Source organism: Sinocyclocheilus rhinocerous, unplaced genomic scaffold, assembly GCF_001515625.1.
Source record: "Sinocyclocheilus rhinocerous isolate Xijiao unplaced genomic scaffold, SAMN03320098_v1.1 scaffold1099, whole genome shotgun sequence".
NCBI lineage: Eukaryota > Metazoa > Chordata > Actinopteri > Cypriniformes > Cyprinidae > Sinocyclocheilus > Sinocyclocheilus rhinocerous.
The window spans coordinates 287,893-314,669 of record NW_015634461.1 but is presented as its reverse complement, the minus strand read 5'-3'; the positions used below and the strand labels follow the sequence as shown (position 1 = coordinate 314,669).

Sequence of the window (26,777 nt, the reverse complement as noted above, 5' to 3'; positions counted from 1 at the left end):
TTACCCATGAGGCCAGCAGACATAGAGCGGACCACTGCGCTTCAAATTGCCATTTTGATCAGTTTAGACTGACTTTGGATCATTCATTGGTCAACTAATTGACCCTTTTTCACAGACAGTGATGACATGTTTACACCGTTATTAACAACATAAATCTACACTGCAAAAAAATCATTTTTCAAAGTCATAAATAAAGATTATTAAAGTATATTTTACAAGAAGAGTATATTGTTTTATTCAATGTGTTACATAACTGTTTGTGAAATTTAAATATTTTGTTTTGTTACTGAAGCAAATTAAAAAATGCAAAAATTATATTTGTTGTCATTTGCATTCACCGCTATAGACATTTAACCAACTATGACGACTTGAGCTTCTGAGAACCTTGGAAAAGTGTGGCTGGTAAACAAATTAATTAATTTTAGAACTTTAAAGATTTTTATTATTAAACATTAAATTTGTTTATAAATGCAAATTGTGCATAGGAATTTCTTGACAAAACTCCTTCAATAAAGTGTTTAAAAGCATCCCATGATGAACTTCATGTAGTCAGCTGATGAATGTCTAGATATCAAATATATATAGTTTTTTATCACTTTACTATTATTCGACCATGTGAAAAATAGTCAGAATAAAAAAAGTGTGTGCAAACCTTTGACTTGTACAAACAAACAAACAAACAAACAAATAATCTGTAAAATTTCTAATTTTGAAATGAATAACAGTAATATTTAATAGCAATGGTCTGGCTAAAGAAATACATAGGCTAAATGAACACTGGATTAAAATAATTCAAAAATAATATATTTTATATATATTGTTATTTTTTTATCTTAAAACAAAACAGACAAGATTATCAATAATAATAATAACAACAATAATAATAATAACAATAATAATAGTTTCCACAATTATTAAGTAGACACTTTCAATGTATTCTTATACATTTTTTTATATTATATACATTTTTCAAACGTTTTAAATTGGTTTACATGAAGGAAAACACCTGCCGACAATTGTCACAATTTACAGGATCAACCTAAAGTTTAAGTTTTTAATCGCGATAATTTGCGCAATAATTAACGAACTGAGACGCGACACGCGCTCGCGCTGGGCACCGCGCGCCTATGACGCGATTGAAGTTCCTCAGAAAGTTCCCGGCCGTTACGCAGGAAGTCGCTCCGGTGGATCAGAAAAAAAAGAACGCGGGAATTCGGGAAGAAATTCCAACAATTCCAAATATTCCATTATTACATCACATTTCGTCATCACGTGTCAGAATAACCACTTCAATGAGCTCGTTTCGCGGCTGTTCTGAAATATCGTGTATGTGAGGAGAAGATCAGTACAGCTCTACAAGTTCTTGTAGCTACTTTACATAAAGATTTAAATTTTTAAATAACAGTACAAACAAATGCCACTATGAAATCTGTAAATAAATACAATTCTTACCTGTCAGAAGGAACAGTAGGGAAAATGAAGTGTTTAAGGGTCAAATCTGCCTGAGTGACTGGAAGCGCGCGAGGAAGGCTGGAATTTCAGGAATTGGCTGCAGTATAACGCGAGGAGCGGACAGGAGGAGGGAGGGAGGAGGGAGGAGGGAGGGAGGTGTGAGGGGAGGTCCCGGCTTTGAAAAGGAAAAAGGAGCAGTCTTGGTGTGGAGAGAAAAGGAAATAAGCCCGGATCCAGAGGGATTCACATTGTTCTGGTCAGTATGAGAGACAGCTGTGTCCTAAAAGTCCTGGAAAAGAATCCTGAAACGGTGTCAAGACCCCTCACACTTTCTTTGTATTAAGTACTACCTAAAATAATAATATAAAGACGTTTCACATATATTAAAAATAGTATTTATATCTACTTAATGTGTTAAAAAATAAAAAATATGGTGTGTGTTGAAATGTATATATTATATACATGGTCCTGTAAATAGTAGTGTGTTGTGTTTTCCTTCATTTGAACGAATTTATTACGTTTAGAAAATGTGAGACGTTTATATATATATATATATATATATATATATATAGTTGTTTATAACGTTACTCGTTTTACTTTGAAGTAGCCTTTCATATAAATACCATAATACATCTAGAATTGCTTTACTACTAACACTGCTTGTCTTTTTAGGGGTAAACACTCATTTAGAGAATTGCAGAAACGTACAGTCATGGTATCAGATGGTACTCAATTAATGCCAAATTAATTTATTAAGATATTTACACACTACTCCTAGGAATAAAAAATAAAAAAAACATGGAAAAGCTGTTTTTGTTTGGAAAGTGTCCATATTTCCTGGTGTTAAAGCAATGGGACCACTTTTTTGTTTTCCACACTGGAGTTTCTCAGATCAGACATGTTGTTTTGTGCCCCATAAAGATTTAAATTTTAAAATAACAGTACAAACAAATGCCACTATGAAATCTGTAAATAAATACAATTCTTACCTGTCAGAAGGAACAGTAGGGAAAATGAAGTGTTTAAGGGTCAAATCTGCCTGAGTGACTGGAAACGCGCGAGGAAGGCTGGAATTTCAGGAATTGGCTGCAGTATAACGCGAGGAGCGGACAGGAGGAGGGAGGGAGGAGGGAGGAGGGAGGGAGGTGTGAGGGGAGGTCCCGGCTTTGAAAAGGAAAAAGGAGCAGTCTTGGTGTGGAGAGAAAAGGAAATAAGCCCGGATCCAGAGGGATTCACATTGTTCTGGTCAGTATGAGAGACAGCTGTGTCCTAAAAGTCCTGGAAAAGAATCCTGAAACGGTGTCAAGACCCCTCACACTTTCTTTGTATTAAGACTCCTAGGAATAAAAAATACAAAAAACATGGAAAAGCTGTTTTTGTTTGGAAAGTGTCCATATTTCCTGGTGTTAAAGCAATGGGACCACCTTTTTTGTTTTCCACACTGGAGTTTCTCAGATCAGACATGTTGTTTTGTGCCCAACAGATTTTGGAGCCCTCTACAGGCCACAAACAAACCTGCACCTAAAGTCCAAAGGTTAGGAGGCTTGGAGAAACATCTGAATCCAATGCTCATGGGACATCGTGTGCAGAAAGATGCCTGTAACATCCAGCAAACAAAGTACATGATGGTGACGCCACATCCAAGACTCTAGAATTGAGCTAGAATTGAATTCAGGTGATCTGGCAAGGGCTACTCAGAAGAAAACAATCCAGATAAAATCTTATTAAACTCTGTTTATTAAGCACACTTACAAATATCAAGTTCAAAGTAACCAGTGGTGTTCCTGTAATGCACTTAAGACAGAGAACAAACTCCAACTTAGTTCTGGTTTCGGTCAAGAACCTTTTCTGTAATAATAATTCTAGAACCGTTCCGATCCTGCAGTTCCAAGATTCTAGATTCCTCCCTTCATTCAATCACAGTGGCGGTGTTTTCACGGAAACCCGAAGCAGTCGACGGTCTCGAGTCTGTAACGTACTATGATAAATAGACTATGACAAACTAACAACATAATTTTGACTTTAAAGGAAACATATAAAGTTTTACAGAGGAAGTCATAAAGGTCTTATTATTTCTAGAAAGAATATAAATTAATTCATAGCCTCCTGTTTCAGAAGAAGTTGTACTCTATATCTTAAAAATGTAGAAAACGAGAGAAAGAACTGTACATGGCCGCTTCTGTTATGGGTTTCAATAAAGTCCTTTAAGGTCCGTGTGGTTTGGGGAACTAGCATGGAGTGTACAGTGTTTTCCATCGCCTTTGGTCCTCAGGTCGCCGTATCCCATTCTGCTGGTCTGTTTTGGGTCAGACAATCTAACGGAAACCCGAAGCAGTCGACGGTCTCGAGTCTGTAACGTACTATGATAAATAGACTATGACAAACTAACAACATAATTTTGACTTTAAAGGAAACATATAAAGTTTTACAGAGGAAGTCATAAAGGTCTTATTATTTCTAGAAAGAATATAAATTAATTCATAGCCTCCTGTTTCAGAAGAAGTTGTACTCTATATCTTAAAAATGTAGAAAACGAGAGAAAGAACTGTACATGGCCGCTTCTGTTATGGGTTTCAATAAAGTCCTTTAAGGTCCGTGTGGTTTGGGGAACTAGCATGGAGTGTAGTGTTTTCCATCGCCTTTGGTCCTCAGGTCGCCGTATCCCATCCTGCTGGTCTGTTTTGGGTCAGACAATCTAGTGAGAGCAAGTATAACATACGCATGCTACATGGCTAGTTTTCATTAGAAATTTACTAAAAACAAGCCTATGGCAAGACATCTGGTAGGGGGGGCACCTGGGGTATGAAATGATTTTATGATTCTACAATGTATGAAATTATTTTATTATTGTGCGATTTTAACATTCATGTTTGTTGCCCTGGTAAACCGTTATCCAAGGACTATTGCGATCTTATGGACTCTTTTAGCTTCTCTCAATGGGTGCGAGGTCCGACGCATAATCAAGGTCATACCTTGGATCTGGTTTTCTCACATGGTTTCTCTATTACGAACTTGGAGATTAATGACACTGGCTTTTCTGATCACAAATCTGTGATATTCGCTACTACTCTTCCACGCATATCTAGTAAAGTTCCTGCCTAGGCCCGATGGTCTCGTTATTTTTCTCCGACAGCCTGTGAGGATTTTGCGGCTGCATATACAGCAGTTGAATCGTCATTGGACGAGTTTCGGACTTTAGAATATAATGCTGATGAGTATTTCGGTGACCGTGATTTCACCAAGTTCAACATGTTCCTGGATCAACATCCTCGTTGATCCTGGAACAACATTCCAATCAACCAATCAGAATTAAGGGATAACTTTTCAGGAAATATCTGTTTTAGGCTTACGATCAGGGTTAGGTGCTTCTACACCCTTGTAAATGAGCTATCATTTCACACTGATTTTAGGAATAAATTATGGGTAGGGTTAGATTTAGGGGTAGGGATTGGGTTTAGTCTATGTTTTTGGACAGTAATGTTGATCCAGGATCAACAAAAGATGTTGATCCAGGAACATGGCTTACTTGGCAAAATCATGGCGACCGAGTATTTCAATCATTTTAGTAAGCGTTCTAAAGAAAAATCTGCACCCTGGTTCAGTGACTCTATTCGTTCACTCAGATGAGTATGTAGAAGAGCTGAACACAAATTTAGTAAGGACAGACTGCAGGTGTCATATGAAATGTTGATGTTTCTGTGCCAAGTAATTTTAGACCGATTTCCAATCTCCCGTTTTTCAAAAATTTTGGAAAGGGTTGTACTCACTCAACTACAGTCTTTTCTGAGTTCAAATTCATTATACGAAACTTTTCAGTCAGGTTATAGAAAATTACATAGTACTGAATCTGCTTTATTTAAAGTTACAAATGATATTATATTGTCTACTGATAATGGGAATGCTGTTGCTTTGGTCCTTTTAGATCTCAGTTCAGCATTTGATATGGTCGATCATAAAATTTTAATTTCTCGATTGGAAAATTATGTAGGCATTCAGGGTACCGTTTTAAAATGGTTTCGGTCATATTTAACTAATAGGAAGTTCTCTGTAAGTATTGGAAAACATACTTCTTCAGTAGCACACCTCTCCTGTGGTGTTCCACAAGGATCAATCCTTGCTCCAATACTTTTCTCTTTATACATGCTGCCACTGGGATCCTTGCTTTCCAAACATGGAATATCGTTTCATTTATATGCTAATGACACCCAGTTGTACCTACCACTTAAACGTAAAGATTCATGTTCTATTGAGGTTTTGCTAGCATGCTTACGGGATCTGAAATCATGGCTTTCACAAAATATTTTGGCCTTAAATGAGAAAAAAAAACTGAAGTTGTATTGTTTGGACCAAGTGATTTTTATGACGGTGGTGATCTGGATCTAGGCTTTTTAAGTTCTCATGTTACTCCGTGCACAAAAAAACCTTGGCGTTTTATTTGACTCAGGACTTTGGTTCGATAAACAGATTAATTCTGTCGTCAAATCATGCTTTTTCCATTTACGCCGCCTTGCAAAAGTTACAACTTTTCTCTCCCTCAAGAATTTTGAAACAGTTATTCATGCATTCATCACCACACGTCTTGACTATTGCAATTCACTTTACTATGGAGCTAATAGTTCATATATTGGGCGTTTACAATGCTAGGCTGTTGATAGTAGATGGTAGATGGTAATAAAAAATTTGATCGCATTACTCCCATTTTGATGTCTCTGCGCTGGCTACCGGTTAAATTTAGAATAGAGTTTAAAATTTTAGTCTTTGTTTATAAATCTTTACATGGCTTAGCTCCAGGTTACCTTTCTGTCATGGTACTCCCTCATAACCCAACTAGGTCACTTAGGTCTGGGGATCTTGGATTACTCTCTGTGTGCAGGACTAAGCTAAAACATGGAGGGGACAGAGCTTTTGGCCCTAAACTACGGAACAGCTTACCAGTGTCAATTCGAACGGTATCATCTCTTTCTATTTTTAAATCTAAGCTTAAATCTTATTTTTTATCTATGGCGTTTAACAACGAATTAATTTTTACTGTGTGTATTTTACTTTGCTGATTGTAATTCTCTATTTTATGTATCGTTTCTAATGTTCTGTACAGCACTTTGGTCAACCTTTGGGTTGTTTTTAAATGTGCTTTATAAACAAACAAACATAAATAAATAATTAAATACATGCATAAATGCATAAATATTTGTTTGTTTGTTTGCTTGCTTACAACATGTCCCGTAACCCTGAAAATGAAATGTGGAGGAAATGAATGAATGAATGAATGAATATTTAATTTTTATTCATGCATTTATTTGTTTTTAATTATTTAATTATGTATTTAACGATTTATTTCTATATTTCGATATTTATTTAATGATTTAATTTTGACTAATTTGGCCCTCCGTATTTATACGTTTATTTTAATATATATTTATATTATTTGTATTTTGCATAGAGCAGTGTGTGGAATACTGTATCCCAAAATACAAAGCAGTAAATAACTGGCATTAAACGATATATAATAATTATATAAAATATACATTTATTAATTTACCATACGCCATTATATAATCAAAATATCATATTTTCCAATAATAAAATATACTTAATATACATTTTTATTAATATAATTATACTTAAAATATAATATTTTAAGAATAATGTTAATTTCCAGACAGATTGATCAGGATATTCTATATATACAGAAGATATGCATATACAACAGAAACACCATGTCATTCCAAACATGCCCTAATTCTTTGATTTGGGTCTTTAATTAGATCTGCAGGTGAAACATTACCTAAACCTTTGAGGAACTTGTTGACGCCTCTGTTCTCACTGCCTGGCAGAGAATCGAGGTAATCCTGAGCCCTCATCTCAAACAAACCTGTTCAAAAACACAACACTATACTGTAGAGACAAAACAGTTTCAAAACAAAATAAATTCTCACAGATAAATTGTATTTCCCAAGATTCATAACCATTCAAACCTTTCAGGCCCTGCCTCCGAAACTCTCTTTCCTGCACGAACCCCGCAAACATCTGCGTCTCCATGAAGACCTCCAGGAATCTCCGCAGGCTCTTGGAGGACAAGGCCTTACGGAACGCCTCGCGCTGGAAGGACGAGGGAGTCGGAGAGGAGGAAGACGAGGCGGAGGATTCTTCATCACGGTCGCTGCCGCCCATAAAGAGTGAGTAATGACCCACGATCTCCACGAAGAACCGCACAAACACCTCTGACACCACACTGCTCAGAGAACTGGGCTCTATTGAGGAAAATTTAGAAAAGTCAGGATGTTGATGACTTTGATTATTTGTCCAAAAAGTGACTAGTGTGTTAAAAGAAATACTAAAAAAAAACAAATTCTTTTGTTGTCATCTAAACTATAAATAAAACTATGATTATTTGTCCAAAAAGTGACTAGTGTGTTAAAAGAAATACTGAAATTTTTTTTTTACATTTGACTGCTTTTGTTGTTTTGACCATTATAGTTATCTAAACTATAAATGAAACTAAAACTAAAAACCAAAAAATAAAATAAAAAGTAAGTTAACGGAAATAAAATAAACGTTACCTGAAATAAAATAAATGAAATAAAATCATCTTTTTATTTCACCTAGATGCTAAGACAATATTTCTAAGTTAATTTACATAACTTGATGCACTAAAATAACACACACACACACACACACACACACATTATAGTTATAGTATAGTATAAACTATATAGACATATAGAATAAACAAAAACTACTAAAAATGATAAAAACCCACAACAAAATTACTAAAATTTTAAATGAAAAAGTTCACAGAAAATCAAAATATTTGATTTTGAAAAGTTTGAAAAAGAAAGTTTGAAAAAAAAAACATTCAATTAATAGTGATTTAAATAACAAAAACTACAAAAAATGATAAAAACCCACAACAAAATTACTAACATTTGAAATGAAAAAGAAAACCGAAAATAAAAAAAATTTATTTTGAAAAGTAGAAAAGTTTGAAAAAAAAAAAACTAATTCAATTAATAGTGATTTAAACTATAATAGTATCTAAATGATACTAAAATAATGCTGTTGTCAAGTGCATTAAACCTGGTACATGTATATAATTTGAAAAATCTTCTGTAACACTTTACTTATAACCTTTATATGTTATAAAGGTATCCATAATGCACATTGTAATGCATTATATCTTTTTATTAACTGTAACCAAAATTCAAATGCATTATAATATTTGAAGATAGGTTTGTTATATGTTTTTACGCATTAAGGCGAGACACTCCAGGTGAATGTGGTAAAAAAAAAAAAAAAACTAATAGATATCACCACACTTACACAGTTGATTGATTACATTAAGAATTACAAAAAAATGTTAGTATTAAATGTTTTCTGAAATTCTATGTTGAAATATGCAAATGATGAGTTATCTAATTAAATGTGTGCTAATTTGCATCAATTTCTAGAACAAAAATCTCAACATTGGATGAAGCCGGGTTCAAAATTCTTGTTTCATTTTGTTGACATATTGAACTCAGCATCATCAAATGAGCTAACATTAGGCCTTTTTTGCAAATCAGCAGATATTTTTTCCAAGATGCAGGGCTGTTATCTTTCTAACCCCTGAATATAAGAGATCGGACCGTAATTTACCGCTAGGACTATCTGCCACGTCACACGCCAGCTCCTTCCTCCGTTCTAGAACGTGTTCAAGAGCAGCCTGGAGTTTATGAGGCAGAATCGAATCCTCATCATCCATCTGAAACAGGAAACACAAACAGATTTGTTTTGTTTCATCATCCAAATGCAAAACCAGCCTAAATAAAAGACCAAAACTACTCGAGTACCGTACCTGTCGCAGGAAACGACTGTTGCCAAGGTCGACCACCAGGACCTGAAAGAGAACAGAGGACACAGTGATGTCATTTCCTCCTGCATGGCGATCTCAGCCTTTTTCCCTATCGCAGCTATTGTGAAGAGGTCAGAGGTCAGGGCCGCCCACCTGAACGGGAAGTGCTCAGAGAGAAATATTAGAAATGTGTCCGGCCTCTGATCTTCTCTGAGAAGAGCCCAATCCGGTTCTTTTGTCCATCCATACATGTATATATAGAATATTAACACCACATCCTAGGCTTTATTGGCCTCGTTTCCTTCCCACATTAGTCATAATGAGGTGTAACATTCAAGAGGTCACAGGTCAAACAGCTGAAAATATCTTTGGAGATATCCTCTGGCTATGTTCCTACCATATCCACTGTTTGCAACCTGTGCATCTGCCAAAATGTGCAGTATACAACCAGAGAACTGCACTGAATACTCTATCCCACAATGCAACACAATTCCAATCTGTTAAAAACAAACAAAACTGTTAAAGAATGCTAAAGAGGTATTTCTGGTATTTATTTTCTTTAAATGTACAACGTAAGTGAAACGCTTATTATTGCATACTGCATACCAAAGTTATCATTGTAAATTAAAATGAGGACAAAAACTAACAAAATAATAATAATAAAAAAAATAAAGTTGTTAATTGAAATATTTTTTTACATTTAAACTAAAATAAAATACCTTGTTATGACTTTGAAACTCACGATAAAATATATAAATAAAAAATAAACATGACTGTAATTTATTTCATTATAACAAATAAAAAAATTAATTAAATCAGTTCTTTTCTACATATTCTATCAGTTTGATTCATTCATTCAGACAGTTCACTCACGCATTGAAGCATTTGCAGCGTTTTCTTACATCAAAATAGAAATGGGATAATGAGGATATATTCTCAATTCTCTATTTATCCCTTAATATACAAAGAAAACTAAAATAAACTATACTGTACAAAAAAACTAAAAAAAAAACTAAAAAAAATTATGAAATGCTAACTAAACAAGAACTGACCAATACAATTTATGAATTTAATTGCACTCATGCAGTAAGACAATAAGACAAATAAGTTACCAATCATATGAAATTAGTATTAATAAATTAATGTGTACTACAGAGGTGACACAGAAGAACACAAAAGTGGATTGTAGGTACATTTTCAGATGTTTAATGAGGCTCAGAGGTAGCATGAGTGCAATTAAGTTCATAAATTTATGTGGGGATTAATGTTTTAAATATACAATTTTGAATACAGAAATATGATTTAAATAACTGAAATTATACGCTAATGAAACTAAACCCGCCAGCAGGTGGCGGCAAGTCACTGATTTTATCACTGATTCATTAATTCAATTGATTCGTTCGAACTGCTGAATCATTCAGGAATGAAGCAAGTGACTGTCTTTATGAACTGACGGAAATCCGGCGTAGCGACGGAACTTTAATCCCTGTATATATATATGTTAATGAATCCTAAAATTTTAAATATCACTCTTACATACTGACATACTGCAGAAATGGTGTATTATTGTATACATTCGTGGTGTCTCACCTCCTCTAGCGGCAGCTCTTTGAGACGGCCCAGAGAGCTGGAGAGCAGCCCGACTATGAAGGGGGTTGGCGTACAGACGATGTCCATCATGGACGGCGGCAGAACCGGGATGTACGTGTGCTGCCAGGTGAACGGGTACAGCAGAGCCACCATGGCATGACAACATTTAGAGAGGGTGCTAAAGAGAAAGAGACATATCAACATGACTGTGCCGACATATTTACACCAGCAGATGGCAGCAAAGGAGAATAACGATCAGTGCTGTTTGCTAAAGCAGACATCAGTACTACTATTGCTCATCCTTTCAATACCTTGTAAATGCTGTAGAAATTAAATAATACAAGAAATAACAGGATATTTTGTATAAAAAGCTATTTTAGGACAATTATGATTTTTGCATTGTGACATTTCATTGAGCACATTTTCTTTCCAAATTTTCATTACCATACTGCAAAAAAAGGAAAAAGAGAATATTTTAATTAAATAAATAATAATAACAGTAATAATTATATTGAAATGTTTTTATTACTATGAAGTTATCATTATAATAAGAAAATATTTAATCGGAAATTGAGAGGATATTGGCAAATATTGGCAAAATATTTCTTATTTTTCTCTTTTGATTTTGGTGTGAAATATGACTCATTAAGTCACCCATTATAAATATAAATGTATTTTGTATTTTTCCATTAGCAGATTGGAAATAATCACAACAACAAGAACAATAAGAACAATCAACAACCTTTATTATCAGTTTATCGTTGTTTAAAAAATATATATATATTATTATTCAAATAAATATAAAATAAAAAATTATCCAATGTTATTATTCAATATTGGCCGAAATAAATAACAATAATAGTAACAATGAGAAATCAATCATTATTATCAGTTTATCATTGTAATAAAAATATATTAAGTATAAAATGACATATATATTTTGAGTGCAGTGTGATTAATAAACATTTTCACTTGTTTTTACTGAATTTCTTATTTTCTAACAGCTTTTTTTGTTTTGTAGAAGAGCTGTTTCATCCACTAAAAACTCAATCTTTACTCATTAGGACGCAGATTTCTTCTCTTATTTGCAAGACGACACATAATACAATTCTTGTGTCGGTGATCTCTTCCTGTGTCCATCGAGATTTATTTGGCCAGCTCATCTTGCTCAACACTGTCACAAATCATCTATTTAGGGAGGATGCTGGTTTGATGATCCCTAAGAAGGGCCCCGGCTCTCATTACAGACCCAGAACGTCATGCGAGCGCTAGTCTCTCTCTTTTTCCGTAGAAAATAACGTTGGGGTTGACTTTTGTTCCCAAGGCGACTATATAACACAACAGCATTTTTTCCATATCTGTCTTGAGCTGTGAAAAACAGTTCCACAAGCCGCACTTTTTCCCTTCTTGCCGTGTCACATCTTTTCATTCTTCCCTTGTCCTCTTTTGGGTTCACGCACAAACACAAACCCCAGTTTGACACACTACAGTCAGTGATCCATCCATGCGTTTATCATGTATACTTTTAACTTATGAATGCTGATAGACACCATTTACACATTACACCAAGTGAACATCCAGAACAAGCACCGCCTACTCATCTGTCAATCAACCTCTGTATTAAACAAGGCTTCTAAACTTGGCTATATTGCTGGATGAGACGCCTCAGACAGTCTTGGGCAGGTGTAAATGGGTCGTACCTGAGTTTATCTGCGGTGAAGATGACCCTTCGCTCCAGCAGAAGAGAAGCAATCACCCGCAGAAGCAGACGCAAGCTCAGAGAGGAAAACAAACACTCGAAATCCACATGCTCCAGACGGGAATCTGAAGGCCGACATAATTCTATCACCTTCGGAAAGAGAAAGAGAGAGAAACGGAATTAGCTTTGAGCCTTAAACTCGTTTGTCAATTTGAAACGTTCACCGTAGAATTCCAGAAGCCCCTTCCAAGGCCTTTTATATACTGACCTCTGTTCCGGAACCCGGCAGAAAGTTCTTAATGCTGATGGTTCTGCCTGGCGCTGGGAACGGAGCCTCCATAATTCCTCTCATAAACGGCTGGACCAGCGCGGGGGAAATGGCTCGTCGCTTCTCTACCTCATCCAGGATCTGCATCAGACAGACATCAGCATACACGTCATGTATGATCGGTTTAATGTCACCACGATTTTGATGTCGTGAAGCTACAGTTTTTTAAATCACTTTTCCATTTTATTATTTTTTTTGCCCCCTACCTATAAGTTCAAAACAAATAAATATAATAATACCAATGAGAATAACAGAAATTATTGTCAGTTTGTCATTGTATTAAAAATATTTTTAAATTACATTTTTGCACACCACTCATACATTATTCAACATAATTCTAAATAAATAAATACAATAATAATAAAATTAAAAATAATAATAATAATACAAATGTTTTTTTATCATTGTAATAAAAAACAAATAAATTAAAATAAAACAAAAACAAACTAAAAACCAAATGAATAAACAAAACAAAATGTATTTAGGGTAAGATGTCTGTGGCTAAAACAAAATAAAATAAAATAAAATTTGAATCAAATAAAATACATAATAAGCATGTCTTTAGGGTAAGATGCCCTACAGGCTGTAATGCCTATGGCTTATAAAAAAATTAAATAAAAAAATAAAAATAAAAAAAATACATAAACATGTCTTTAGGGTAAAAGGCCCTACAGCAGGGGTGGTGTCCCTACAGAGTTTAGCTCCATCCCTAATCAAATACACCTGAACAAGCTAATCAAGGTCTTCAGGATACAGGTAGGTATTTTTTTCCCAGAGCTGTAGCTAAACTCTGCAGGACAGTGGCCCTCCAGGATCAAAGTTCCCCACCCCTGCCCTACAGGCTGTAATGCCTATGGCTTATCAAATACCACTAAAACTAAACTAAAATAAAATAAAATAGATGAAAGCACCAACACAGAGAAGCACAAGATAACAGATGGCACACTGAACTTGATTAAATGCTAAAGGTCTAATGAAATACCTTAGAGAACAGATCAAAACAGCCCAGTCTGCTCACAATGCAGTACACTTCAGGCAGACGCCTCCCTTTACCGCTGGGCTATAAACACAGACACACAAACGACTAATTAGACTCCCAAAAAATGAACTTAAAATACAAAATAACATTTATTTCTAACTGCTAACTAGAAGTCACTTAAATGCAACCTAATGAGGTCACATATGACAATGTGGCATTTTTAAAAAACAATAGGCAGCATATATTGTGCAGTATTGAGTAAAAAGTTATTTAATTTTGAAGTCCATTAATACCTGTAATAAATGTCTAGCCTGTGGTAACTGTACTCTACATTATTTAGAATGAATGTTTTCTGAAAAATGAAAAATAAAGAGCAGTTCACCAGTAAACGTCGACAGTAGCCAAATCTTCGGCTCCCATCTTCTCCGGTTAAGACGAACGAGAATGTTTCACTATAAAGAACAGATTCAATTCCAATGAGCAAATGATTCCCAAACAGCACAAAAGGCATATATTTCAGCAAATAACAACAAATGTGCTTCTAATAATTATCGAGGTTGCTTTTGTAAGGCTGTAAACCATGTGTACTGGATACCTGGGGAAATTGTCCACAGGAGCCCAGTCTTTAGCGTCAGGGAAACAGAACTGCGGAATGACTTTCAGCTGGTCTTCAGCCTCTCGCATAAACTTGAAGCTTCGTTCAAACTAATGAGGAAAAAAAATCAGGAACACAGATGCTTGAACGTCTCGTGCTGATCTTTTAAGCCCAAATAGATCATATTAATTCTGTAGTAGGGTACGACGTGGCTAAAGGCACACCTTAAGAAAAAATGTGCTTTTCACTGCGCCTAAAATGTATAATTGCAGAAAAAATATATATACGTTTGTATTGAACATTAAAGCTGCAGTCCGTAAATTTTGCCTCTTTGTCGCCATCTCTGTTTGAAAACCTGGAATCGCAGCTGTGTGCGGAATTATCTTCCTTGCGTGGGTTGTGAGTCGGCGCAGCTCCAGCTCAGATGAATCTAATGTTTTGAGGACTATGTGTGGCAGTCAGTCACCGCACCAGTGTGGATATTGTACTTTGCACTCACAGATTCTAGCCTACGTCTTGGAATATGACCCAAATAATACAAATACTTCAGCTAAAATAATGTTTTTTAATAATGTCTAAGTTAATACTTGTTCAAAACAATCACTTTAGCAAAGTTTGTACTATTTTCTTCTTATTTTGAAAAATAAAAGAATTCGTTTTTGTTCAATAAATATACTGTCATTAAAATATGTTAATATAAAAATACATTTGTGACCCTGGAGCACAAAAGCAGTCATATGTAGCACAGGGATATTTGTAGCAATAGCCAACAATACATTGTATGGGTCAAAATTATCAATTTTTCTTTTATGCCAAAAATCATTAGGATATTAAGTAAAGATCATGTTCCATGAAGATATTTTGTAAATTTCCTACCGTAAATATATCAAAACTTCATTTTTGATTAGTAATATGCATTGCTAAGAACTTAATTTGGACAACTTTAAAGCTGATTTTCTCAATATTTCGATTTTTTTGCACCCTCAGATTCCAGATTTTCAAATAGTTGTATCTCAGCCAAATATTGCCATATCCTAACAAACCATACATCAATGGAAAGCTTATTTATTCAGCTTTCAGATGATGTATAAATCCATTTCACAAAAGCGACCCCTATGACTGGTTTTGTGGTCCAGGGTCACATATTTTAAAATACAGAAACAAAATCGTTTTAAAAAGTAAAGATTCTGAAAGCATCGAAGGAGATCCAATAATAATTTAATATAGATTTACAGTAGTAACAACAAATGATATTTTATTATATAATATGATTAATATTGTGTTTTTAAATATGATGGTTTCATTCTAAACATGGTGATTATCTCTAATATGGACACCCAACATAATATATGATATTTACCGTCTGAATCTAACCATGTCATGTCAACAAATGGAAAAGCCAGCCATCTATTAATTATCATGTTAATTACTGTGAGCCTTTAGCCCCAACAGCAGGGGCGCTTTTTACCCCAAATACCATACTTTTACATATTCTTTCCTTATTTAAAAACTGTTGCTTTAATTGTCTAAAACAAAACAGAAAATCGTTAAGAAGACCTTTGTCTCAAAATATATGCATTAATGTTAGCGATTCTCATTTGCTACTTAAATCTACAACATTTAAAAAAAAAAAAAACATAAAATAATAGATCAAGTAAGCACAGAATCAACTTTGCGCTGCTGCGCGCGATCGCGTCAAGGATCAGACAAATTTGCACGTGCATCTTGAAAAGCGGATGTTTTGGAAAGTGCTACGCCACGTTTTTGTGCCATCTAGTGGTTTAGATGAAAATAATATCAACAGCGCCTTTAGCCCCGTTGTACCCTACATGTTTTTGGAAGGAAAATGTTTATACCTTGAGAGGGAACTGCTGTGTGACTTCTGGTAAATACGGCACGCCTGCTTTGGTCTTATGAAGAGCCACAACCAGAAAGTACTCAAACAACTTCCGCTCCTGCAGTTCCATCAAGTCTCGCTCCAGAGTGCGATATTGACCGGTTTGCCTCAACATAGACTGGACCGACACTAATCTCTGACTGTGAGCTAAAACAGAAGAGGAAGAGGAAGGATAAACATAAAAAGAATGATGTTTTCCCCCACAGAATTAAAAGTACATTAAAGGAATAGTTCACCCAAAATTTTAAATTTGCTGAAAATGTACTCATCCTCAGGTCATCCAAGATGTAGATGAGTTTGTTTCTTCATCAGATTTGGAGAAATGTAGCATTACATCACTTGCTCACCAATGGATGCTCTGCAGTGAATGGGTGCCGTCAGAATGAGAGTCCAAACAGCTGATAAAAACATCATAATAATCCACAAGTGATCCACACCAATCCAGTCCATCAGTTAATGTCTTGAGAAGTGAAAACCTGCACGTTTGTAAGAAGCAAATCCATCATTAAGGTGTTTTTAACTTCAAACCATCACTTTCAGCTAAAATTCAAGTCCTCCATCAATAATACTGACTTCTTAAGTGAAAAAGTCATCTCATCTTGAATCAGGAGAGAAATATGCTCAGATCAAGCACAGTTTACAAGCAAAAAGAGTTCAAAACAGCTCTAAACAAATATGTGGGAGGATTTGATGTGAGAGACAACAGGAGATTGACTTTTTCACTGGAGGAAGCGTTATTATGGATAGAGGACTCCTATTTTGGCCAGAAGCAACAATTTAAATTTAAAACACCTTAATGATGGATTTGTTTCTTACAAACACAGATTTTCACTTCACAATATGTTAACTGATGGACTGAAGTGGTGTGGATTACTTGTGGATTATTGTGATGTTTTTATCAGCTGTTTGGACTCTCATTCTGACGGCACCCATTCACTGCAGAGCATCCATTGGTGAGCAAGTGATGTAATGCTACATTTCTCCAAACCTGATGAAGAAACAAACTCATCTACATCTTGGCTGCGAGTGCATTTTCAGCAAATTTTCATTTTTGGTTGAACTACTCCTTTAATGTAAACTTGAAATTCTTAATTGACATGAAGACATAGGTCTGTAGGACCTCATACCTTTTAGTTTCTCCTCTGTGTCACTTTCAGACTCGCTGTTTTCGTCCGTCACTATACCAGAGAAGAGAGAGAGGTCAAAGGTCACTAGAAAATCAGTATGCAGGTATTCGCAGAGACACATTTCATGCTTGGATGCACATGTGTATCCTATAACGTAACATAATTCTATCATCTCTGGAAAAATGGGTCAAACACAACTGACCCAAAACTGTAAACGTGTCCATAAAGCTAAGTGGACACACATGTGGCTGGGGCCCGGACTGTCCCACAATGCAATGCATGTGGATTAGGCTGTAACTCTCTAGGTGCAACAAATACAGTCATCACACTATTATTCAAGGGTCAGGCAATGCACACAAACTATAATTCTTACAATTCGATATAAAAACATAAATTATTTTTTTTAAATAATAAAGAATAAAATATAAATAAATAAATAAAAATAAAAAAGAATAAATAAAGACTAAAAAATAATATATATATATATATGCATGTAATCAATTAAATGAAAAAGAAAATGACAAGCATGAGCAAACTGGATGCACTATTCCTTTAAACAGGAAAAAGTAGGTCTAAATTTAGCTAACATATAATGGTGCCCTCACAAACCTCTTCCTGAACTGGATTCGGTTGACTGCGAGACCCTTTTCATCTTCTTCTTTCCCCTACGGGCCTCAAAGATGCCGTTGATTTTCTGCACCATCTGTTGAAAAAGAAAACAGTCATGGCTGTTGCTTTATCAGAGACAGGCCTTCTAAGTCTTTCTCAAAGGAGTTCTGAAGGAAATTACTTTTTCCTCCATTTTTCAGATTATTCTTAGGTGTCTCATCCGCCTGTCACATTTTTCTTGTATTTTTATTAGCAGTGGAAGGATGTCGAAGTTGCCAGCATCTCAGTCAGCGGCGGACCAGAACCATAAATCACTGATAAGTTAAGGATTACACTGACTGGGCCCCTTTTTGGACGGTACCTTTGGAATTTTCCTCCGCCGTCGGTTGTAAGGATCCCCCGACAGGCACGGGGTGTCATCTGGGCTGCTGGGTGTTGATGGAGGGCTGACCCGCGACGGGGACGCAATGCCACCATCTCTGCCGGTCTTTCGCAGTTCCAATAGCTTGAAACTACGTCGCTCTGCATTCTGCCTGAAGAAACCAGGCTTGGAGGAGAGCTGTCAATGAAAAAATGGAATTCAGAGTCAATTGCTAATTTGATTTATCAGGCTATGTTGTCATCAAGACTTTCTATCTTCTATGGGATACAAAAGCAGATGTTTTGCAGAATGTACTAGCTGCTCTTTTCAATATGGAAGCCTGTTTCCTTCACTGAATAAAACATTTTTAAAAAAAGGTAATTGCGACTTTTTATCTCACAATTCTGACTTTTTTTCTCGCAATTGTGAGTTCAGATCTCGCAATTCTGACTTTTTTCTCTGAATTGCATGATACAAACTCGCAATTTTGACTTTTTTCTCAGAATTGCTTGATATAAAGTCAGTATTGTGGGATATAAACTCGCAGTTCTTACATTTTTTCTCAGAATTGCATTGTATAAACTTGAAATTGTGAGTTATAAAGTCAGAATTGTGAGATATAAACTCGCAAATCTGAGAAAAAAAACAGAATTTTGTATTTTATATCGGTTATATCAAGCAATTCTGACTTCTAACTCGATTCTAACTCGCAATTGCGAGAAAAAAAGTCGCAATTACCTTTTTTTATTTGATATTTTCATTTATAAAGGCTTATTCACACCAAGAATGATATATAGTTATAATGATAACTATATTAGCATCCACATCAACGCACGATAATGTTGTTTATTATAAGTGTGCATTACAGCTTTGTCATCTGCCGCTTTAAATGCACAAGCTCTTTAAAGCAGTATGGATTCTGATTGCCTTGTCAATGTTTTTATCATCCAAAATCTAAGAAAAAAATCTTTCTGAAACTGATTCCAATGATATCATTCCTCTGTGTTGTTATCGTTATAGTTGTGGACTTCAGACTTCATTATTCACATAGAATTTAAATGATTATTAAATCTTTATACCTATCATTGTAGTTATCGTCCTTGGTGTAAACAGGCCTTAAGTACAGGTGCGTGACATATTGAATTTTTGGGATAAAAAAAAGCTCTAAATGTCAGTACTGAATGCTGGTATGTATGGAGAACTTGTTCTATAGTGGAAACAATTAATCATGAATGCAGTATGAATACCTTGGATGGGGTGTCAGGAATGGGAGAGGAAGGGGAAGAAGAAACGGGATACTTGCTCCCAAGACAGCGACTTTCCAACTCTATGTCTTCATATGGGTTCTCCTTCGATGGAGGGTCTTAGGGAGGGAAAATACATACAAGATTATTAGCGGTGCTTGCTTAGCCATTCTTCAAAACCCTAATAATAGATATTGATTAGCATTTTAGTATTTTGTTTCAATTAAGCCTCAATTCATTTTCTCGTTAAGGAGAGATGATTTATACCTGGCGGACATTAAAACAAGTTAAAAAAAAATCTCTGATTTACATTAAAAATGGGTCTTAAACCATACTGAGTGATTAAAAACCAACTTAGGACAATAAGAAGCCCCCTAGCTACTACTCAGAACACCCTAGCAACCACTGTCAAGACTAACTTCAGGTTGGCTTGAGAAGGCGTAGCCTGAAAGTTTGAAAGGATTGTAAAAGCTTGAAGTTTGTAAGTTTAGATAGATAGATTAGAAAGATGTTAATAGCTTGTTGCTAGCATGATTTAGCACATTGCTAACATGATTTAACAAGTCATTAGCATGTTTTTAACATGATTAGCATGTTGTTAACGTTTTTAGCACAATTAGCATGTTGCGAGCATGTTTCTAGCATGATTACCATGTTGAGCACATTGCTAATCTGTTTTAGCATTATGCTAGCATGATTAGCATGCTGTTAGCATGTTGATAGCGTGTTTTAAACATGATTAACATGTTGCTAGTATGTTGGTAGCATGATTAATGTCTTGTTAACATGTTTTTAACATGATTAGCATGTTGCTCGCATGTAGATGATTAGCATGTTGATAGCATGTTTTAAACATGATTAACATGTTGCTAGTATGTTGGTAGCATCATTAATGTCTTGTTAACATGTTTTTAACATGATTAGCATGTTGCTAGCATGTTGTTAACATGATTCACATGTTACTAGCATGTTGTTAGCATGTTTCTAGCATGATTACCATGTTGAGCACATTGCTAATCTGTTTTAGCATTATGCTAGCATGATTAGCATGCTGTTAGCATGTTGATAGCGTGTTTTAAACATGATTAACATGTTGCTAGTATGTTGGTAGCATGATTAATGTCTTGTTAACATGTTTTTAACATGATTAGCATGTTGCTCGCATGTAGATGATTAGCATGTTGATAGCATGTTTTAAACATGATTAACATGTTGCTAGTATGTTGGTAGCATCATTAATGTCTTGTTAACATGTTTTTAACATGATTAGCATGTTGCTCGCATGTAGATGATTAGCATGTTGATAGCATGTTTTAGCAAGATTAGCATGTTTTGCTAATCATGTTTCATGCTTACAACATGATTAGCATGCTGCTAGCATGTTTTTAACATGATTCACATGTTACTAGCATGTTGTTAGCATGATTAGCATGTTGATAGCATGTTTCTAGCTAGGCTAGTTGCTAGGCTTGGCTAGATAGATAGATAGATAGATAGATAGATAGATAGATAGATCCAATCAGTTCGAAAAGATTTCGGAATACGAAAGAAAGCGGATTTCAGTAATTTGGCTTTCTCAAGCCAACTTAAAAAGTCAATTTACAAAGTTGCTGTTTCCTAACAAACAAAACAGTTTAGATTTCAATAAAAAATAAACATTTTATTTTTTATCCGTAATGGCAAGTCATAAATCAGGTTTGTTGACAGTCAGTGGTGTTAGCTAACATGGGCATATTTTTGTTAATTTCCCCTTGTCAACACTGCCTGATTTAGTCCTGCTTTTCTGCGAAGAGATTTCGAACTGACGTCATGTGTTTGCTTGCTTTTGTATTCCTTTCCAGATGTTTGAAAGTTTGCCAGGGAATCCATGCCAACCTCATTAGCTGCGTGTGGCAAACCTCAACAGTGGTGCTAACAAGAAGACAAACTCCTAGCAAAATCGGTCTTGGTTTGTGAGAAGAACGAATGAGCCAGAGAGAAAGAGACGGGGATGAGAAAAATGTTTGAGCGGAAGAAGGGTGTTTTTTTACAGATGCAGAAAGCCTCTGTCATGTCGATTCATCCACCAGATGCGTCTGGTGGGAAGACAGTTTATGATGTTGGGACATCCAGTTCTAGAACATAAGAGAACGTATGCTATGCTCCACGTTCAAAGTCATTAAAATAACTGCTACTGGCCAGAGAAATGCAAGATCAATAGTAAACCTTCCATTATTGGAAAGTGCTATTATATAATTAGACACAACATTAATCATTACAAGAAAGAAGGGCGATTGCACAGACAAATTTACCTTGGTCTGGCTAGTAAGACTAGAGATTTATATAATCACAGATGATCAAAGTTCAATAAGAAAGCTATACTTTCCAGATTTGTGGTTCTCCATCTTTTTGGGTTATGATGACCAAAAAAAAGGTTACAAGTCTGATAGGATTGCAGAGGGCAGGGAAAGAGCTATGCTAATTAAGATGCTAATAAAACGCTATTAAACTAACCAAACATAGTTAGGACAACAAAACTTTTGGCTTTGGAAAGTCAAGAAAAAGGCCTCCCAAATCTTTTGTTGTTGATGTCAAGGCCCTGCGTCCAATCAATCTCTATTTTTCCTAGGCACGGATAAGACCACACATTACGCTGTGGAGAAGAGTAATGTGGGGTAACCCAAACATAGAGGACCACTGGTGAGGTTGAGCAAAGGAACACCAATGTTTGTAATGGCATTGTCTCAAATTTGGTCCTTATTAAAGTTTCAAGCTCCTAGGCTTCTGGGTAATTGCTCTGTCAGGTTACCTGGTACCATTGTGGTGCAATGCGTTGTGTTACCTAGGATATCCTCATAGACATTCTCCTCTGATAAAGTGCGAGTGAGGCCTAGCTTAGATAGCTCGTAGAGATCTGCTCGACAACCTTCTGCTGTCAACTGTAGAAGATCTTCAAACTCGTAGGACTTCCTGCAGGTTCAACAAATACAAATATAACTTCATTAAGAGAATGAGAAAGATCAAGAAGGAACCAATTAAGTCCACAGGAAATTGAAGAACTGAAGGTCCACTGGAACAACAAGACTTAAATGATTGGATTTTGGCATAATCTTGGATTAAAAACAGACCCCCTCAACCCCCAGGCCTCAAGATTAAGATTGCGTCACAATACCGAAAGTTAAAAACGTTTTTTCATAGATGGACTAGACTGATAAGTGCTACCATTAAAACAGCATCCCCATAAAGACTGAGGACGGTAATCCTTTAGGGGAGTCTTGGTTTCAAAAGATTTATTAGTGTGACATAAAAATCAGACAGCAGGCTACTAAATTTGTGAGTTTTTTCAGCCCACGTGCCGTTTTTCCAGCTAGCATGTCTACGTATGGAATTGTCGCACTACAAACAGCAATATGAGATGAGGAATTATGGGTTTTAAATCTTGACAAATTCACTGTATGGATCTATTAAGCTTCCAAAGCAATACATCAAAAACTATGAAAGGTAGATTGAAGAAAGGCGCTACTGATGATTCATTGAACAGTCTTAAAATTAGCCCTCACATTAGGCTGAGATAGTATAAGGAGTAGACAAGCTACTTGAAAAAAACATTGCCTGGTCTTTATGCACATGATTGATTTAACTTGGAGCTAAAGAAGCAAAATTTATGATACATTTTTAGTCGGACTGTATTGGTGACTTGGCCAACACTTTTGGAGTATTTAGTCATTCCATTTCAAATAGACAGGAGTTGCACAAGTTGTGCAAGATTGGAAGTAGACGCCCAGAGACAACACTAAGATGGCCACCAAGTAGATTGGCTTGCATACTAAAAGGACTTTGATATTAGTTAGATACACAAGTGAGGTACAAATGCACCAGACGCAATCCAATCCTTCAGCTCATTCTTAAAGTGACACTGGCAACAAATATCAGCCTTCTTACCTGTTATTAGTGTCTCGAACTCGTCCGGATGGTCTTCTACAGATCCCTTGTGGTGGAGGACAGGATGGAAGGGGTGGGGGAGGTATGGAAGGTAAAGGGGGGAGATTTCGTTTACCCTTGACGAAACAGTGGTTGGCCGCAGGGTTGTTTTTCTGCATATGGTGTTGAAAGGTTCTTTGGGGTTTTGGCAAAGGGTTAATGGAAGGAGCTCCAGGTTCACTGTAGACGTTCTCAGAGTCCCGACTTCGAATTCGGCTACTGGATCTCACAACATCCAGAGTCCCAAAGATTGGCTCCGCGGGCCTCTTTTCTGCTTCTTCCTGCTCCTCTTTGGAAGCTGGGCAGAAATAATTGCCTGGCATAGACAAGGACGATTTGGAAGGAGTCTCCTTCATCGCTTGCTCAAGTTTTTTAATGTGCGTCAACACCAACTTTTTGTCCTGACCAGTTTCTGTTGTTTTCCCCAATGGGGCGTTGTCCAAAATCCATTCATTTTCCTTCACAGGTCCCTCAGAAGTGTGCGAAGGTTCTCCGAACTTACTCCCGTTCTCTTTGCCACAGTTCTGTCTCTCCCAGTTGGAAAGTCGCTTACTGTCTTTCCTTTGTACTTCCGGTTGTACCTTCTTCTTTCCTACTTCAGTCTCCTTCAGTCCCACTGTTTGGGTGTTTGACCCGGTGGTCTCTGTTTTACCTTCCCATCGGGATATCTTGTCCCGAATGCTGGCAGTGCTTTTAAGTCCTAAGGGAGTCTCGGGGGATTTGCTGCAACCACCCAGACCATTTTCAATGGGGCGAGGATTGGAGGGACTCTTTTGGGCGAGCATGATGGTGTCTCCTGGACTTCGGTTGATGTTGCTCAGATACGAGAGACTGTCCCCGACCCCACACAGGTCTGGCTGCTGAAGCACCACAGATTGGGCCTGGTCAAGTTTCAATCCGCAGCAGTGGAGCCTGAAGAGACCACAGGAAAAATGCTAAAGACATCAAGAGTATCTGACAGTCATTAAGTGATTAGATAGCAATTATAGAGTCCGTGCATTTAAAGGTCACGTTTCAAAGCATCATTCATTCAAAATTACATTTTCGGAACATTACCAATTACCAAAATCTCTCGCAACCACCAAATTATATGCAAACCAGTCTACTTATTTAGACAGTATTCAGCATGAACCAAAAGTGTTCAAAGTTTCCACGTTGGTATTAATTGTGTTGTCTAAACTTTTAATGGTACAATTAATTAACATGAGTTTTTAAAATAAAAAAAAAAGTTCAAATGAGATGCAGATGGACTTGCAGTCAGTGTGTCTTCTTTCCTCTGTGGACAGAAAACACAAGCCTTTCACTACACAAATGAATCACCATCAGTGCATCGAATTGAAGGTTATGGTTTTGCCTCAAGTCCATCTGAAAACAAAACTCCTCTGTAAACGTTTGACCAAACAAGCTTCCACCAATAGGGCAAAGTTCAAGGGACAGTCGTGCATCTTTCTCTTTCTTTAACTGGCTCATAAACACATCCTTGGATTCCATCCAATGACACTGCGCCAACAAACAAACAGAGGAAATGTGAATCTACAAACTTTGCGTGTATGCTAAACTTCACAGAATTTCAGAGGAGAATATCTTGTCTAGTATGCCTCCAAACAGTGATTGCTCTTTTCAAATACAAAGTGTTGGCTCTCAGAAAATTCAAATAAACTTTCAACAACTTTCTTTTGACATGTTATTTTTTTTTTCTTTCTTTCTGGCTAATGTATCTCGTTTCATGAAGCTCAAGGCAGCCAAGAGGATAAAGTAGGTCAAGCTCCAAAACCCCAAAGAAAAGAAGCAAGAGAAAGAGGGAAAAGGGAGAGACGGGGGTGAGACTAGAAAGAGGAAAATAAAGGAGTGTGTAGGGCAAAATATGTGATTGTCTCTTTCAGGAATAGGCCTGCTCAAACTCTTGGATAGTACATCATCCATCATCACCCAGGATAGAAGCCAAAGTCTCCTCATCAAGATGATCTAACGGGGTTGGGGATGGGGACATTGTAAGCCCGAGGAAATAGCATTTGATGATAGCAAAGTTTTCTCTACTTGGACCATGTTTGCTCAGGATCTGGCTGAAGATACTCACTTTACCGACAAGGCTTCATTAAAATGAGCTCACTCATTTCGCCCATTTTTCTGCAGGTTTTAAAGCTTGTACTAACACACTGTGGCATTCCAAACCACCATGGGTTGGCAGTGCCAAAGGAGTTTAATTAGCTCTCAGTAAAAATAACTTTCACAGTTAGGCTTGTCCCAAAATCACCCTTAATATCCCACCTGGGGATGTTTATAAAGTCTATCAGTGTTAACGTTACCGGACATGTGGCACAGTCTGTTTGCTGGGAAACTTCTTTTAAGCATGGACTAAAAGTTCTTATGAACTTACAATAACATCTAGAGTAGACTATTAATTTAGCAGACACTTTTATTCAAAGCAACTTACATATAGAAACACTACAAGTCATCCTAAGGAAACAGTATAGAAATTCCTGGAATACCATCTATATTAGACCTATCTTAGGTAATAACACCTATAGTAGGACATACACCTTGTCAGTTGTTGAAACACTAGAAATTACTGTGTAAAACAACAAATTAGCAGGAAATTGAAGGAGACTCAGTCACTTAGTTGTACATACCCGTTTGCTGCGGCTAAGAGCAATAACGAGAGCGTTGTTGTGCTGTGTAGTTTCACACTTTGGTGTGGTGGGCCCTCTTATTTTGATTAGCAATTAATGTAAACCATCCAAAACTGCTGGTACTAAACTGCAGAAGACCTGACTGCCATTCATGTATTGCGGAAAGCCAGAGCATCAGTGTGGAGAAGATGTTGTTTATGTCAAAACTGAAACCAAGCCGTTGACACAGAACGCATAATTATCACATTTTCTAGAGGAACATCTATCAGCGTTGCACTCGTGTCTCGCACAAGAGAGCGGCATGTTTAGAAAGCCATGTAAAATTAATGCAAGTTCAACTTTTTAAAAACATGTCTAAAGACGTTATGGCGGTTTTTCCTCATCCCACTGTATCTCATGTTTTTAGATGAAGAAAGTAGCCTACTTTTTGTGATTGGTTTTCGGTCCTTTGTATTAAACTATACATACATGCATG

At 36.3% G+C, this 26,777-nt stretch overlaps 1 protein-coding gene across 1 annotated transcript in view; it reads right to left on the bottom strand.

The window, feature by feature from the left end:
• Window positions 1–7,235: 7,235 nt before the first annotated feature.
• The window catches only part of LOC107745569 (DENN domain-containing protein 2A-like), a gene marked incomplete at its 3' end in the record, with an annotated part of 39,318 nt that continues 19,776 nt past the window's right edge, over window positions 7,236–26,777 (bottom strand). Inside the window, exons 6-22 of the mRNA XM_016559460.1 lie at window positions 23,634–24,584; window positions 22,534–22,661; window positions 19,716–19,831; window positions 18,469–18,666; window positions 18,108–18,201; window positions 17,499–17,549; window positions 16,331–16,518; window positions 14,475–14,584; window positions 14,262–14,331; window positions 13,883–13,960; window positions 12,841–12,981; window positions 12,574–12,722; window positions 10,874–11,051; window positions 9,287–9,328; window positions 9,088–9,193; window positions 7,428–7,703; window positions 7,236–7,324 (exon numbers count right to left, since the gene is read on the bottom strand). Of these exons, the coding sequence (XP_016414946.1) occupies window positions 7,236–7,324; window positions 7,428–7,703; window positions 9,088–9,193; window positions 9,287–9,328; window positions 10,874–11,051; window positions 12,574–12,722; window positions 12,841–12,981; window positions 13,883–13,960; window positions 14,262–14,331; window positions 14,475–14,584; window positions 16,331–16,518; window positions 17,499–17,549; window positions 18,108–18,201; window positions 18,469–18,666; window positions 19,716–19,831; window positions 22,534–22,661; window positions 23,634–24,584 (2,965 nt within the window). The remainder of the gene's footprint in view (window positions 7,325–7,427; window positions 7,704–9,087; window positions 9,194–9,286; window positions 9,329–10,873; window positions 11,052–12,573; window positions 12,723–12,840; window positions 12,982–13,882; window positions 13,961–14,261; window positions 14,332–14,474; window positions 14,585–16,330; window positions 16,519–17,498; window positions 17,550–18,107; window positions 18,202–18,468; window positions 18,667–19,715; window positions 19,832–22,533; window positions 22,662–23,633; window positions 24,585–26,777) is intronic.